Source organism: Acanthisitta chloris, unplaced genomic scaffold (genome assembly GCF_000695815.1).
Source record: "Acanthisitta chloris isolate BGI_N310 unplaced genomic scaffold, ASM69581v1 scaffold24702, whole genome shotgun sequence".
Lineage (NCBI taxonomy): Eukaryota > Metazoa > Chordata > Aves > Passeriformes > Acanthisittidae > Acanthisitta > Acanthisitta chloris.
The window spans coordinates 10,509-27,159 of record NW_008662518.1 but is presented as its reverse complement, the minus strand read 5'-3'; the positions used below and the strand labels follow the sequence as shown (position 1 = coordinate 27,159).

At 41.3% G+C, this 16,651-nt stretch overlaps 1 protein-coding gene across 1 annotated transcript in view; it reads right to left on the bottom strand.

Annotated features, from left to right (window-relative positions):
- ISM1 (isthmin 1, angiogenesis inhibitor) overlaps window positions 1-6,165 on the bottom strand; it is a 15,656-nt gene extending 9,491 nt beyond the window's left edge. The window contains exon 1 of the mRNA XM_009070635.1: window positions 5,863-6,165. Within this exon, the coding sequence (XP_009068883.1) occupies window positions 5,863-6,165 (303 nt within the window). The remainder of the gene's footprint in view (window positions 1-5,862) is intronic.
- Window positions 6,166-16,651: the final 10,486 nt, after the last annotated feature.

Below are 16,651 nucleotides of genomic sequence, written 5' to 3'. Positions count from 1 at the left end.
AGAGCAGTTGTCAGCCTAATAGCATCTTTACACAAGAGATATTTCACTCCCAGGCTAAATATGGAATTGGAATGATTACTTCATTAAACCTCAGTTTCTACAGACCAAGAATTAAAATGGATTTCATGAGTTTGAAAATATCAGGGTTAGCTCAGGGATTCAAAATTGCTGCATCTATCTGAGCAAACCAGAGTTTTAACAATAAGTGAAATGAAATCATGTTACTGAACAGCTGACACTGCACTGCTGGCCAGTAGCGGGGCTTTGGTGCTCCCCACCTGAGAATCAGTATGACTATAGTACTTTAGTAGCAAATACTTTTAAGACCACAGTATCTCTGTAAACAATGACTCAGCAAAGTGGAAAATCCTAACAAAACAAAAAAATCAAAGCAAACCCTCTGATTAAAAAAAGGCAGGGGGACATAATAATCATTCCATTTGCTTTGCTGACCTGTAGTTGTGTGATAGTCATCATGAACTCACATTATTTCAGCAAGGTACAGTTTGAAGAACCACACAGACTCGACTTTAAATACTGATTGACGATGCCAAGTCAGTTTAAGGAAAAGAGAGTTTGTAGGGACAGAGAAACTTCTGTTGAGCTTGGTGCTACACTGGTGAGGAAAGGCAGGTGGAATGAACAGCACCATCAGGCCCCATCAGACCTCCAGCAGCACTGCCACTAACTTTCAAGACATATCTGTGCAATCAGATATCCCCTTCAGTCTGTTTTTGCCACTGAAGAAGCTTATTACAAAGGCCTTTAAAATGAGTTTTGCAACACACAGCCTATTTAAAAAATGAATAGAGCAAAACCAAAATCCAGCCTGGTAGTCTGACACACACCTATATTCCTCTCTCTGCTGCTTTAAGGTTTGATTACCAAGATGTTTGTTTAACATGTGGCATGTTAAACATGTGGCATGCGCTTTCACGGTTTTGTGAAAGAAATCTTGGGATTGTCTGCATTACAACTCAAAAATTAGAAGCCAGCTTCAGTCAACTCTGGTGCAGTCTGTTTTCAAGGACTTGGCTGTGCTCTGCCCAGCTCCATTTAACTTAACAGGCCTTCCAGAGGCAGGGAGGAAACCAGTGCATCATCCTAGTAATCCCTCCGTCATATGACCCAAAGGTTAGGGCAGAGGTGTGTGAAGAGGCTGTTGCTTTGGGCGAGCAGCTCCCTTATCCCAGTCTAAAATTTGGAAATATCAGCACTCAGTGAATTCTTCCCAGTACTTACAGATATACTAAATAGCATTAGTCTATGACTATGCACATACATGCACATACACCTGTACATGGCACTCAAACATGTAACTTGTTTGATCAGTTTCTATATTGAGGGCTGTTTATAAAAAGGAAAAAAAAGGAATCGTATCTAGAACTAGAATCATTAAAAAATAGGCATTTAGAGCAGCTCTGGAAAAGCTTTCATGCTCTATAACTATTCCAACAAGACATGTTCTCTTAAAAATTAAAAAATAGATCTGGTTTAGTATTTCTGTCTTGGAGGCTGTTTTAAAGACTGACCTCTTCTTCCAGTGATTTTCAAAACTGTAAAGATAATTTTTTCCTCAAGCTTCCCAAAATGTCTGTGGTAACACAATTCTTATATAAATCCACAATCATTCTCAAAAGTATTCAAACTTAAAATGAAGCTGTATGAAGCTGAAATGGTTATACGAGCTACAAATAAGGACATTCCTTTAAAAACTGTCAAAAGCAATTGGTGTAGGCACATTAAAACAGCAGATTTGCAGTCAGTTTCTAGTGAAACAAGTGTATTGAGCACAGATGCCTTCAGACACCAGCATCCAATTTTCTCCTGGCCAAAATATTATCCCTGTCTGTGGGAGCACATAAAAAGTTCTGTCTTCTTCGTCCTGTTTACTGAGACAATGTTTCTGAATTCACTTTACTAGCATAAACATTGCCCTACGCAACTGGAAGATTATGTTTCAGGAAGAACTACGTTTTCAATATGTGCAATTTTGCAAGCAGTGGATCCTACAACAATTCTATCCTCTCTTTCCTGCAATTGATGCAAATTTTCAATGCAGAACCTACCATTCTGTAAAGATGGATATGTGCAAGTCAGCAATGAGGTAACTATAATAGGAGAACAGAAACGAGTTCATTTTAAGAGACTGAAATGGTAAATTTAGCTTTGTGCCACGTAACAATTTCAGTTAAAATGTTATCAGTAGTGACACCAATTTACTTCTGGTAAATTAGAACACTTTTCTAGACTCGATGAAAGGACCCTCAAAATTTGCTGGGAACAAAGAAGATGTGACTGGAAACCTGAAATTCATATTTAGTGTTGTCAATCCTATTTGAAATCTCTGATGGGCCCAACTGAACCCCAGAATTAAAAATGTGATCTGGAACATGGCTTTGAATGTTGCACTCATTCTGTGGTTCTGTGAGTTTTCCCTTTTCTGCTCATTTGTTGTGGTGTCGAGCGCTGCTAGAAATGCAGCAAAGCAGTGGGACAACAGAGAGCAGCACACTTCCCATACCAGTTACAGTCCACAAGCCTGGGAAAGCAGTAGTCAAAAGAAGAGGGGAGGGACAAGAGCACGAGTTCAATTGCAAGTTGAAACTTCTGTCTCCAAACAGAGGGTTGGCTGCAAGAGAGAGGTTGTAGAAGGCTGGTTGGAACAGACGAGAAAGATCTATCAGAAATGGAAAATAGCCAGGTTCCTGTACACCTCCCATGTGACTTCATTCTGTTACTCACAGGTAAAAACTACTCTGTCTTACTCTGAATAATAACCCTTCCCAAATACAAGTTCTGCATAGACAGCCCTCAGCTAGCTCGTCAAACAAGTGCAAACCAACGCAAAAAGGATTTTCCACATGTAAAAGGAAATCCAAAGAAAATGTGTGATCAGCTTTTGTAATCACATTCTCACTCAAAAGTCTTCCAGGCATTGACAAAACTGTTGAAATGACAAAAAAGAAGAAAACAAAACACTCCAAAGCAGTCAGCCTTTGCTCAACAGCAGCTACTGTGGTTATTCTCAAACAATCGGCGTGGAAGCAAAGTTACAGCATAAAATGCCGCTTGAAATGATGGGAGATTTTACAAGGCTAGAACACCACAAAAAGGCCAGTAAGTGTTGTCCTGCTCTTGCATGCAAAGAGTCAAATTGCATTTAGATTGCTGCAGCTCTGACTGTGGTTTCTGAGGATTTTCTAGAAGACAGGCCGCTATACTTATATTTGGTTATCATCTGAGAAATACAGTAGTACCTGGGGATATGTCAATTTTCTGAATTCCTGTGGGGATGTTCTGATATTCATCCCTTCCTCCCTGAAAGAGCACACATGAGAGCGTGATACATCAAGTGCCGTGTCACAGGAACCAGAGAAGGAGTGGCCATAAAGAGAACTCACCTTTTCAACCTGCTTTTTCAGGCTAGGCTTTATGTCTCTTTATTAGATTTTTTTAAATTTCCAGCTACAATTTCACCTTTAAAATGTTATTTTTTGTCTATGCAGTTTTGTACTAGTAGAAGGAAAGAGAGGCTGTGAGTGTTTGAGAAGAAAATGTACTCATCATGCTATCTTAACACACAGGCCTTTTTCTCCTTTCCAACCTCACTGTCTTTGGAGAACCTTAAAATCAACACTTCCAGAACTGTAACTAACTATGGCCCAAAGCCATTGTACAAAGAGAAAAAATGAACATTGATTCTGCTATCACCTGCCAAACAGCTGATGAGAAATTTGTTAGTCAAAAAGTGTCACTATTTCTGTTCAGGTCAGTGTGGTACTTTTTAATGATCAAGAATTCAGTAAAATCTTGTTTTTCCCAAAAGAGTAGGCCACCTCTTACAACCTTTAGGCAAAGAAATAAACTTTTTTTGACTCTGTAAGGAATTAATGGGAGTTTTATCTCCATGATGTTTCACCTGCTGCAGGACTGTCAACCAGGAACTTAGAGAAGCTTTGTATATCCCTATTTATGCACCTAAGTAAGCAGAGTATCCACAGAGGAAATATAATGCAGAACTTAGGGAGCCTGTTTCTGAAAGAGCTCATCCTTATGTGCAAGTATTAATGTTGCCCAATGTTTTCCAGTTTACAGGAATAGTCTTCCCAGTCCTCAGAGTCCAGAAAAACTGCTGACATAGTTGCTGACACATTTCCAAGATCAGGTGGTGGAAAAAGAGGTCATAGCAGCAGCAGTTACTACAAAGACAAGGCAAACTGTTTCCATCTCTTTTATCTACTCCCTGAGTTTAAACATTGTATGCTGTTACCAATCAGGGAAGGTTTTTGTTTCCTCCTGTTCTCTGTGGTTTGCATATTGTTCAAACAATCATGTTACACTATTTACCTTATGCCACAATCTGGGGCCCCTATAGCCTCCCAATCTTCCCTTCCTAAGGCTTTCTGAAAGGGTTCTCCTAGCCTGAGAGATGTGTTCAGTCACCATGTGTTGAACACATCTACTACCATGGCCCATCAAGTATTAGATCTGCACTTGATCCAAATCTGCGAAGCTTCTTCATGTTGCAAGTCATCTATGGCATACACAATGGAGTGTCAGCTTGGAGGCAGTTTGTTCTCAGCCAGTCATAGAATCACAGGATGGTTTGGGTTGGAAGGGACCTTAAAGATCATCTAGTTCCAACCCTCCTGCCATGGGCAGGGACACTTTCCACTAGACCAGGTTGCTCAGAGCCTCATCCAACCTTGAATATTTCCAGGGATGGGGCAGCCACAGCTTCTCTGGAAAACCTGGGCCAGTGCTTCACTGCCCTCACAGAGAGGAATTTCTTCCTAAAACCAATATAACCCTGTCCTCTGACAGTTTAAAGCCATTTCCCCTTGTTCTGTCACTCCATGCCCTTGTAGAAAGTCCCTCTCCAGCTCTCTTGTAGCCCCTTTAGGTACTGGAAAGGAGCTCTCTAAGGTCTCCCTGGAGCCTTCTCTTCTCCAGCCCTCTCAGCCTGTCTCCACAGCAGAGGTGCTCCAGCCCTTGGAGCATGTTGGCCTCTCACCAGTAGATCTATTACATCTTTACATACATAGACATATCAAAAGGATGGTAATTTTGTGGGATGAGGGACTATAAGAAGCCAGGAATTAATTTAACCAGAAAACCAGTTCTATTAGTGCATTGTTTTTATAAGCACATCTTAGGCAGAGCAACATTTGAATTTATTGTTTTGGTTAAAAATGACTGCTTATTAATGCCAATTTTGCTTTAAGGCTCCAAATTAAAAACAAATCACTCATTTTTTCCTCTTTCCAATCCTTGAAGTTTCAAGATGCAAGTGGCTTGTAAGAGGCTGTTCCAAACCCAAAAGCAGTTGGAGGAATAACATATAACAAAGTTTCTTGCAGACAACTTTTTTTACTCCAAGCAGCTGCTGCAGAAATTAAGTCTTGGTTCCATACAGAGGAATGTATTTTGAGCTGAAAGACATGTTCTCTTACTACCTTCGGGGATGGTTGCATCTTATAAAAGCACGCCAAAAGAGAATCTGTTCACAAACAAATTTACAACAGTGAATTGAGACTAGAAATTAAAATACCCATTTATTATCAATGAAGATAATGTGCTCCAAAATGGCAACTGCAAGGTGGGTTTAGTATAATAAATAGGTCTACACTGATACCCACCATTATGCAATGAACACTATCCAAACAGAAATTCAGAAAAAACCTGAAATATGTGCATGAGGACAAAAAGTATACATTTTAACTATATATTGCATTAGATTATATTTTACACATTCTCTTTTGATGGCATGTCATGGAAGCCAAGCTGAAAGTCATCTTGGGTCAGTAAAATAACTTCGTGCGGGTTGTAAAAAGGTCAGACGTTAACAGAAATTTGTACCTGAATGTTGGGATTCTGCCCATTGATATCTGCTTTTGACAGGTCAGGGAAGTTGGGAAGATCCAGGAGAAAAGATCTGGGTCCATCTCTTTGCAAGGACGTGTGTCCACTTTCTTGCCTGAATCGCTGCTTCGGGAATGGCCGATGGGCAGCCTGGAGATCAGGGTATTCTCTTCGGTCTTCAGGGTTCAGGGTGAAGCTGTCTTCAGGGGAATGGTCATCTGCAGTCAGGGTGTTCTGGGGAGGAAAAGCAACACACTGTAATGACAACTGAGAGAGTGCACAGTCCTGGCAGTGCCCCATCTCTCTGATGGCTGCAGAGGGAGCACTGAGAGCCTTACACCACCCAGACCCACAGCTCACTACTGAGACAGATCTGTAGCCTTCTGACACAAGATTAAACTGAGTCAGACTGGGGGAACTTAGCTCTTCCAGGTTCTCGAACCATTCCAGCCTTGCAGTGAGCAGCTGCACATTGACACAAGCAAGCATCTAACTTAAAACACATCTAGAAAGATGAAGCTCTGAAGCAACCCCTGGGAAATCAAATTGTATCACATTAAATGTGTCCCTAAAAATGGTGGAAGGTATCCTTCTTACACATCGTTTGAGTTTGCTTTGTTTCAAAGTGAAGAAAAACCACTGACTGCTAAATCCATGTTGAAATTTATGGTATTAAAAGATCCTACCGCTGAGCTGGCAATCTCCCCTTCTCTCCCCTCAGTCTGCAACAACTTCCATCTCCTTGTCTGTGTTCCTCACCCAATTTCTCTGGTCTTGAACATCTGAACCTTCCTTCCTCTGGGATCTCATTTTCATGTTTGCCTAATAGTGGGATTGAATTTCACCGAGTTGTGGGTCAGTGGTTAATGCTTTTGTTATTGTTGAGCGTACTTTTGGGTTTTGTAGTACATTACAGCAGGCTGCCTCTGAACCAGTAGCACTGCTGCCACTGCCTTTTACCTCACCAAGGAGACACATTTAGCATAAAAACACTGTCTCACTGGGTTAGGACTGGCCTGGGGACTCGGGGAAAAAAACACAGCAGAGTAGTCCAATATTCTTATGGCCAAAAAAAAAAAATATGCATAGGGCAGATTCAGCACAGGTTTTGGTTTTGACTCAGCTGAAAAATTTTAGGCTTGAGGTCTTAGCATGACTGCCTGGGGAGTTTTTATTTTCAGTTCATAAAGAGACAGCAAGCATGGAGAGGGTAAATGTTAAAGACCTATCTTTTAAAACAAGCACAATTAAAGTGGAATGGCCACATGTGGTTCTGGCTCTACTGGAGCATATTTTTGCCAGCATTTCTGGTTAAACACACTCTCCATCCAGCTCCTCTGGCTCAAATTAAGCCACAGCATACCTTTAGCAAAGCTCTCAGATAGATAACAGCTCTAATGCCTTTTCTTTTCTTTTGTGTTTAGTTGCTTCGAGGGTTCTAATTGACTTTTAAAGAGATTTTACAATATAATCTGTGCACATTACAAGAAAATATTCAGTGAGTTAAGTAAACTAAGATTTAAGAGTTAATCTGGGATTAAGTGAAATTGTTTCAAACAAAAATGAAGGTGGTTCTCCTGTCCCCTCCTTGCTGCACTCCATTTGTAAAGAGAAAAATCAGATTTAGCAGAACTGATGTTGTCTTGGTATTGTCATGCCCAGAATGGTCACACTCTGAAAGTGCCAAAAGCGTAAGTGCATACATATATCTACAGCACAGATGCAAAAACCTCATTCTGAATTAACCTATGTGTATAGTGCTAAAAATGTGTGTGCTCCTGACATTGCTTGAAAGCTAAAACAGACACTTCTCTTTGTGGAAGACCAGGTGGGATTTTCAGATGCCTTTGGTGGCCCACCCATTATGCAGGTCACACAGCAGCAAGCTCTGTGAAGTTAAATTGAGGACCACTTTTCTAACTTTATGTTCCTTACCCATATGCTAGTGCTCTAACTTAACACTTTTCAAATAGAATTTAAGTGCAAACTTCTTGGCACGTGAGGATTAAATGGCTTCTCAGTTATATCTGACTAACGACAAGGTGTAATTGTGCTGTTATTAAATTACTTCAGACAGGAACCGAAAAAATGTGCTCCTTTACTATTTTTAATGGGGTATCATGCTCATAATCTTACCTTTATTAAAAATAAAGTAAGATTTTATTAAAAAATAATAAAATTCTCGTATACAATTTCATACTTTCCCTATCTGTTTGCCACTTCAGGAGCATCCTGATTCTCTGCATTAACGTACCGTGCAACTAGAGCTGGCTAAGAACTTCAGAGACCTACATTTAATTCTCTGATAAGACTCACTGTGTGATCCTGACAGGTCATGGTCTGTGTGTGCCTCGATGGGGATAACAGCACTTCCCTTCCTCACTGTGATGTTTGTGGGGAGCTCAGCAACTACAATAATAAAGGCTACATAAAAAGTTTTTAATAGTGTCAGACAGATGGAATATCACATGGAGTTAGTTAGAAAATTGTCATGGTGAAGTAATGACATCAGGCTGATCGGGCCCACTACCAAGCTGCCTGGGGCAGAGACTGTCATTAATTACAGCCTGAACGAGATGGGGTAGTTTAATGTTAAGAAGAGAAATGGAGGGAGGACAAGATAACTGCTCTATCCCAAAGGCTGCTGCAGGGAAGGGAGAATGGGCTGCTCTGCTTGCTCAGGGTAGACATGACCTGAAGACCCCAGTTTAGCCTTAGGTATGCATTTCTAAGGGCAGCAACAGCCAAGCTCCAGAGCAGACTTTGTGATGGGACAACATGGAGCTTGGCTTTAACAGCAGGGTTGACTAATGCCTGGCAGGAATGACACAGGTTAAACAATGTGTCCTCTACCTAAAGCCAGTGTTATCTCCTGCAGACCCTTTCACGCCAGGACAAGTCCAAGCTCTGCCTCCTTGGGGCTTTTGTATCATACTGCAACGTAAGCAAACAGAAATGCTCAATATGAAGGATCAGTCCAGTTATCTGCTCATAGTACCAGGAGTGAAAGGCCATTTGTTTCCAGTTACTAAAATGAATAGAATGTCCATTTTTTTTAGGCAGATAATTCTTGGTGTAGTGACTAAGCTGATTTACAGTATTATTAAAAATGTATATTTCTGGTAAAAAGATAAAAGAAGCTGCCATCAATAAAGGTGAGCTTGAACTGCATGTGAAAAGAAGAACATGCTCACTGTTCTACGGCATTAGCTCAGCAAAGGCTCTTCCAAGTCCCATCTAGCAGGAAAAAGTCTGTCCTTACTGCAATGCCAGCATCCTTTCTGAAGAAAACAGGGTTTGTGTTCCAAAGCTAGTAGATGAAATTTAATTTAGGGGTTTCTTTTTGCAGGTGGGGATATTCATCTTATGTCTATGATATTTCCCATGTTTATACTTCACACTGTTTATTTTTAGGTATACACAATTTGTATTCCCCATGGCTTTTGGGAAAGCAGTGCTGCTTGCCTTTCTCTAAAAGCTATGTCACATCATTCTGAACTACTGACTCAGTTTCTTTGAAGCTATGACATTTGCTAATTTGGGCACATTGGTTTCTTACTCAAATGATGCATCTGCTCTAAATATTTTAAGATAAAACACTTTTCCCCCTTAATTTAACAGGATTATTCACAACTTTTAAACTTTCCGTTAAGATGATTTTAAGAGGTTACTCATGCTGGCTGTCAGCTACAGTTCTGCAGCCCCACGGGATCAGATAATTATAGAAATTCCTAATACAAAAACAGTTGAAGATTTTTGAGTGTTCTAAGTGTGACCAGTATATAAGGACAGTAACGTATTATCCATAGTTGTGTGACAAGGCAACAAAATAAACCTTTGAGAGAGAATCTGCCATATCGTTTGCATTACAGAATAAAACACCTTGCAACATCCATCACTGAAAAAGGGAGGGCAATAGGCGAGTACATATCAAAGTCTTTGTGTCCATCTATAAACCATGAAAGAAGAGCCATTCACAGGGATTTTGAGAGGATAATTTTAAATGCTGGTGATCCTGGCAGGATTTGCACCACGGCAGGATTTAAGGCACCAAGTGACAACTCTGAATGCAGGAAAAAGGTTCTGCCTGATACTGTAGTTCAATAATGAAGTGGGTATTTTAACTCCCTCCTTGGCCTTCCCATTATGTTTCTCCCTCTGTCACAACAGACACGAGCTGCAGGGAAGAGTACTCTTTGTCTTTCCCGTAGAGAAGCTAAACAAAAATGGGAGCTTGTAAAAATACCAAAGGAGGGAAAAAGGGAATTTCTCCGCAATTTTAGCAAGCAAGGAGTCCATTCCCTCCTCTTTCCTTATTTTAATACCATTTCCAGTTCTGGAAAAACAACCAAGACACGGAATAAGTGAGGAGTTACTATAGCTATACAAAATATTCTGAAGCAGTTGCTTTCTCTGTCCTTCATATTTGTTACCTTCCTTCATTCCCTCCCCACTTGCCAAACTAAAGGCACATTTGCAAGCACTGCTAATTACAGAGTTGAAAGAATTTGGGAAAACTGATGCAACTTATATCCTAACAGCTCCCAGACAGCAAGGGAATCTATTACTAAATCTCTGCTGCAGTTACATTGCTTTTTTTATTTCTCGTATACTCCTTTGAAATATCTTGTAAAATGATCTCGACAAGAGGTCTTGAATTGAAAACCGACGGTCTGTCAATGCGCTTTCATGATGCACCTGTACAGCATCTTCAACCACCAGCAACACGGAACATTTATTTATTAGGAAACCTCACAGACGCTATAAAAGATTATATTGCTATCAGAGACAAAATGAGGCCTGGGGCCTTCACAGAAAACCATAATAGCCATTAGGACTGTTTTCATTTCCCACCTGCCTAAACAGATTGTTTTCATTTTGAAGGCTGTCATGTGTTTCCAGGTTAGTGCTAAATGATCACTGTAAAATTAACCAGTCTGGGGAGGCAGAGTAACATACTAGGATACTGCATGAGACTTTCACCTCTGCAGATCGAAGATCTGTAACGAACTTGGGTTATCTAATTCCTGGTGGTTGTTGTAGCGGTTTTTATGGGTTGTTTTTGGGTTTTTTTTCCTATCATGAGTATAAGCAGCACAGGACCTATCAGGACAAGCTATGAGGACAGTGTTAGAGAAGCAGGCAGTGAGGTTAACAGCTGACAAGCCTTATCAAAGATACACAGAGAAAAATTCATTTTATCATTAATACCACATACTGTCCAGCCAGTCAGACAGAAGAGAAGTCAGACCAAGAAGGGTGTCACATCAACCACTCAGCTACCAAGACATTTTCATTTTTTCTTAAAATGTGCTTGCCCCTCATTCACATATAGTAATGAAATGAAAGGCCTAGTTTGTCTTTAGAAAACTGCACAAACTAATTGTTTCAATAATTAATAGCACATTTTAGATAATCACTGTTCATAAATAATTTAAAACAGACTACATTGGCTTGCATGTACATAATGGCTTTCACTAAGGGGCCCCAAAATAGTGCATCTGCCTCAAACATTGTGCAAACAGAAGATGAATCACTGATTACAGTTGGTAATAATAAAAATGGTCTGTTAATCATGGTCTATTTTTTAATAATCTTCTATCTAGCCCAGCAAAATTAGTAAAATGACACTGTATCCAGTTCTAACTTGCAGTACATCTGCCTGTGTTCCTGTGGCCATGGAAAGACCAAACCCAGTCATCCCACTGCATACTGCTATGGCACACATTAGCTTCAGGGGCTGTATGGATCTTGAAGTGATTTTATTCCTGGGGAGAACAGAATGAAGTCACAAGCACTGTTGCAATTAAGACAGCAGAAATTGAGAGTAGACATGTTGATCAGCACACACTGTTGGACCAGTGATGTGCTGTAGACAGTTTAAATGCTGGGTGCCAGAGGCAGCACAATTAGGCAGTGAGGTGCTTGGGATGTCCAAGCATATCACAATCATGGAATGGGTTGGGTTGAAAGAGACCTTTAAGACCATCTCGTTCCAAGCCCACTGCCATGGGTAAGAACACCTTCCACTAGAGCAGGCTGCTCAGAGCTCCATCCAGCCTGGCCTTGAACACCACCAGGGATGGGGCAGCCACAGCTTCCCTGGGCAACCTGTGCCAGTGTCTCACCACCCTCACAGTAAAGAACTTCATACCAATATCTGGTCCAAAATTACTCTCTTTCAGTGTGAAGCCATTCCCCCTTGTCCTGTCACTACATGCTGTTCTAAGAAGTCTCTATCCACCTTTCCCGTAGGCTCCCTTGAGGTTATGAAAGGCCACACTTAGGTTACCCTGAACCCTTCTCTTTTCCAGGCTGAACAATCCCAATTCTCTCAGCCTTTTCTCATAGGAGAGGTGCTCCATCCATCTAACCAGTTGGTGGCCTCCTCTGGACTCACTCCAGCAGGTCCAGGTCCTTCCTGTGCTGGGGACCCCAGAGCTGGATGCAGCACTCCAGCTGGGGTCTCACTAGAGCAGAGTAGAGGGGCAGAATGCCCTCCTTCAACCTGCTGCCCACCTGGTTCAGTAGCCCTCAGGAGCTGTGTACAGCAGAAGCAGAATCAAAAAGCATGTGACCACATTTATCTCAGTATCACAGCCTTTGAATTTCAGGGTTTTTACACTAAAAACTTCTAGCCATCATAGGTACACAAAAAATCTCGAGAACTGAATGTGTAGCCAGGATGTGTGTTACAACTGCAGAGATCCTAGGGCTGGAGTGTTCAGGCCCCTTTCATATCTAAGGCCTAGGAAGTCCCAGAAAACTCTTCCAAGGCACATGGCCCACACTACATCAGGACCCTCCATGGTGGAGGAAAAGGCTGTTGCCTTACTGAATCTTCTGAACTGATACATCCCAAGTGCCAGAGCATCTCTAACACCATTCCTCCCCCACCAAGCCTGTTTATTCACGTGTAGTCATCAAGCTTTAGTCCATCCTTTGTTCTGCCTCTGCTTGGAGTTCCTCTCACCAAGCTCCCTGTCTCTTTCACACCGCTAGTAAACAGTGGGTCTACGTCTGATACGCACTGGCAGACACTATTTTTTCCTCTGAGCTTAAGGAGAAAACCAACCATATTATACTCAGATCTGGCAACCTTTTGCTACATGTTGTGGACACACATTTCACATCACAGCTATGTTTTATGCTCTGTTGTTTGCTTGTATTTAATGTTTTCATTCAGCTGGAAAATACAAACAACATGGTTCAGCTTGGAGGTGAAGAACTGCCAGTTTGTATAAACACTTTGATAATAAAAAGGACTTGGTGGTGATTACAGCTCAATGTCTGCTGGAAAAAAACAGAGGCCCTTTAGCAAATTTTCTAACGTAGTACACACTGGTGCTTTGTTCTTCAGCAGATTCTCAGCCATCCAGGGGGCGGCCAAGCACACAGAATTAAATTGTGTAGGGCTTTGACAGATGTTCAGTGCCAAGTTTTGCTTGTAGTTAACAGATATTTTCAGTTGCTTAAGCTGGTGGTAAACATTTAGTTGTTCTTCAGGACTCTGAAGATCTTCCCTGTAATCACTGCCTGGCTGGAGCTCTCCACACAGAACACACTGATTTAGTGGCTGAACAGGCAAATATACAACTGAAGAGTAGCCCAACTATTCCACTCCAATAACCTGTGGTGCCAAAATGCAAATTCTTTGAAAGTTCTAATTCTTCTTAGGCTTTGTTAAACACTTGGATAAAATCAGTAGAATAATAAAGCTTTAAATAGAATTCATTTATACCCTGGCCAAATTTAATTGAATTAGTCCAGTCTTTCCCACCATTTGAAATCTGCATCATAATTTGCACACGAGGTTCCAACAGAATGGAAAAATCTGCCTTAAACTGCAATCAAAACCACAAAGGTAACTCAGAATATTAATACTTTTTGTACACAACTTTTTGGTCAGGCTTTGCAGGCCAGCACACACAAAGTCAGTGTAAATGGAAGAGAACAAATATACATCTGAAATTATTTTCCTGGGTTTTAAACTATGTCCTTTTGCAAGTTTATTCCACTAAATCACTACAGCTAGGATTTCACTAGGTGAACCAACTTTAATAAATGAAGTTTTCATCTCTCCCTAGCTAAAAGAGTAACCTCACTTGAAGCCTTTTCAATTTCCAAAGTTGCCTTCAGCTGTTAAGTTTCCAAGAAACAGCTATTCCCAGCCTCCGTGTCTCCCTCTCATATGCCACTGAATATCCACCCTATGCTTTCAGAAGTGTCTATGATTCTGGCTGTGTTAACTGGCAGATGTTTTTAGAGACTAGAAAGTGTTTAGTCCCTGTGGACTAGAAGTTACATGATGACTTCATCACATAAGCAAAAGCTAATAACGAGAAAGCAAGAAAGCAGACAAGTGTTATATTCCAAAAACATGATGTTTCCTGTGCTTCTGGCAATGCTACTTCTGTGCCTGAAAAAAGGCAAGTCACTTGAGTCTTGATGCTCAAAACACACACCCCAACAAATCGCTGTCAGATAAACACTTGACCCTGCCTTAGCTGCCTTGCCCACCAATAGTTGTTCTCCTTTGGATGGAAGTGAGAGGGTGAAGGCAGAGGAAAGGCAGTGCTTGTTTACCTTCCATATCTATGCACCAACTATGTGCCTCCCAACACTCGCTGAAAGGGGTTGTTACTACACCCAGGAGTTTACAGCAAAACAGCAGCAGAAATCTGAGCAGCTGCCTCAGGACCACGCGCCTCCGCTCCCGCAGTGAAATATTCTTTCAAGTGTACAGTTTTATCGTGTCCATTTAGAAAACTTTGGAGACTGATACACGAGCAACTGGAAGTCATTAGCATAAATGGCATCTGCACACACAGTGCAATACTGGCCTTGGTTTTGCAGCAAGCCATCAGCAGTGGACATCATGCCCTCTCTCTACACCTCCCTGAACTGCCTGAGTGACAGATCAAGAAACCAGAGGAAGCAGATACACAGGAGAAAGGCCTCCCTCCAGTGACATGATGGGGAAGAAGAGCAAGCAAGTAGATAGGTAGTACACTGTGGCAAGATAATGTGAAGACCCTTCTCTCTCTAAGAGGGGAGAAAGGATTTGCCCTGGGGAGGAGTGTGGGCTTTTTGTATTATGAATTCTGCGCATGTATATATACATTTTCTTAGAACACTGAGGGAAGGGGGCTATTTCCTAGAGCTGATTAAAGAAGCATGACTCGATTTTCAATTTCAAACGACTCAGGGGGCATTCCAATCAACTGCAGACAGGAAATGAATACCATACATGCACTGAACAAGGCAGATGCTTTTGAATCTGACACTTAAGTGAAACGAAAATATCTTCATTTCTGTCTCCCCTCCACCCCATGATCACTAGTTAGTTCTGAGCTATTTTTAGGATAAATGATTTTACTTTTCCAAACTTGCTACAATCTTAGCACGTGCCTGAAGCCACCCAGATGCTGCTTTAACTGTATGGATCAGGACAAATGCATTTTTAGATTAGTCCCAGCAGCCTGACACAACACTAAGGTAGGGGAGAGAAGATAAGCAGTTCAGGTTTGAGACATCCTCACCTCCTGTAGTGGGGATCAGAAATGGGACCCTGGCTGACCATGACATATCCCAGGGAGGGAGAGCAGCTCTGTACAAAGAGAGATCCCAAAGTGCATACAGCAGAAACACTGCAGAGCAGGTTGGAAGAGCTGTTCCTGGTGGACTGTGGCACAGAACTCACTTCCAGCTACCTAACTCTGCTAAAGAGACAAATATATATCTATTTTCTCCTCTTACAAGAAAACTGTAATAATTGTCATGGGAGTATTATGGGGTTTATAACCCAACTGCAATGTAATTGTGGCTCCTTTCATCAACAGCAGCAGTGCATACTGGGGAATTGGCATATGAGCTCTTCTCACCCACATGTGTGCAAACACATGACTTCAGCTGCATACTTTTCTTGTATTTTATTGTAGGACTACTAAGATAGGTTAAAGCAAAAAAAAAAAAAAAAAAAAAAGGTGGTATTAATCTGGCCCTTACTCTGATATTATGCAAATAATGAGTACATTTTATTTCGATGTTAAGACAGCCAGAGATATATTCCTAAGAACATGAAAAAATGATCCTCTTAGGAGAAGAAAGAGGGATGAGTAGGTGAGAAAGGCAGCTCTGATTTATATTATTCAAAGAGCCATGAATGCCAGATCAAAGAAAAGCGGGAATCAAATTCACTGCCACTGAAGGATTTCAGCAGCTTTTTCAGAGCTATTGATCTCTCAAGGGCAAACCCTTTTAAACACAAGGTGATGCCTCTAACTAGCCAGAACTCCCACCTTATACTAGCTAAGCCTCTCACAGTTTGCTTTCATCAGCTGGGAAAAGCAGAGACAGTTAATACACTGCTGTATCTGGGTTCGATGAAGGAGACATACAGCAGAGTGCAGAAATAGCATGTGTGCATTTTCTGTACCAGATGTTGCCTTTCTAATGGCCATCATGGTAGACATTAACCAAAAGAACAGATTCCTCACTGATGAGCCATATGTTTGGTGACCACTGATACCATGGAGTGCTTGAAAACAGAACACCATCACGCTGGTGAGAGCTCTGGGCACGGTTTGTTTGCTCAGTGCTGACTTACTGATAAATATAAAGTCACCTCTTATTTTGTCTGGGATGAAGGTGGAATAAGACATCAAAGGAGCCAGTGCAGCTCAGCTGGCAAGTGATGACTTTGGACTCACAGGTCTAATGTGAACATCTAGAAGGCACAGGATCCAACCCTAAATCTAGTCCTGAATTGTCAAATGGACTACAG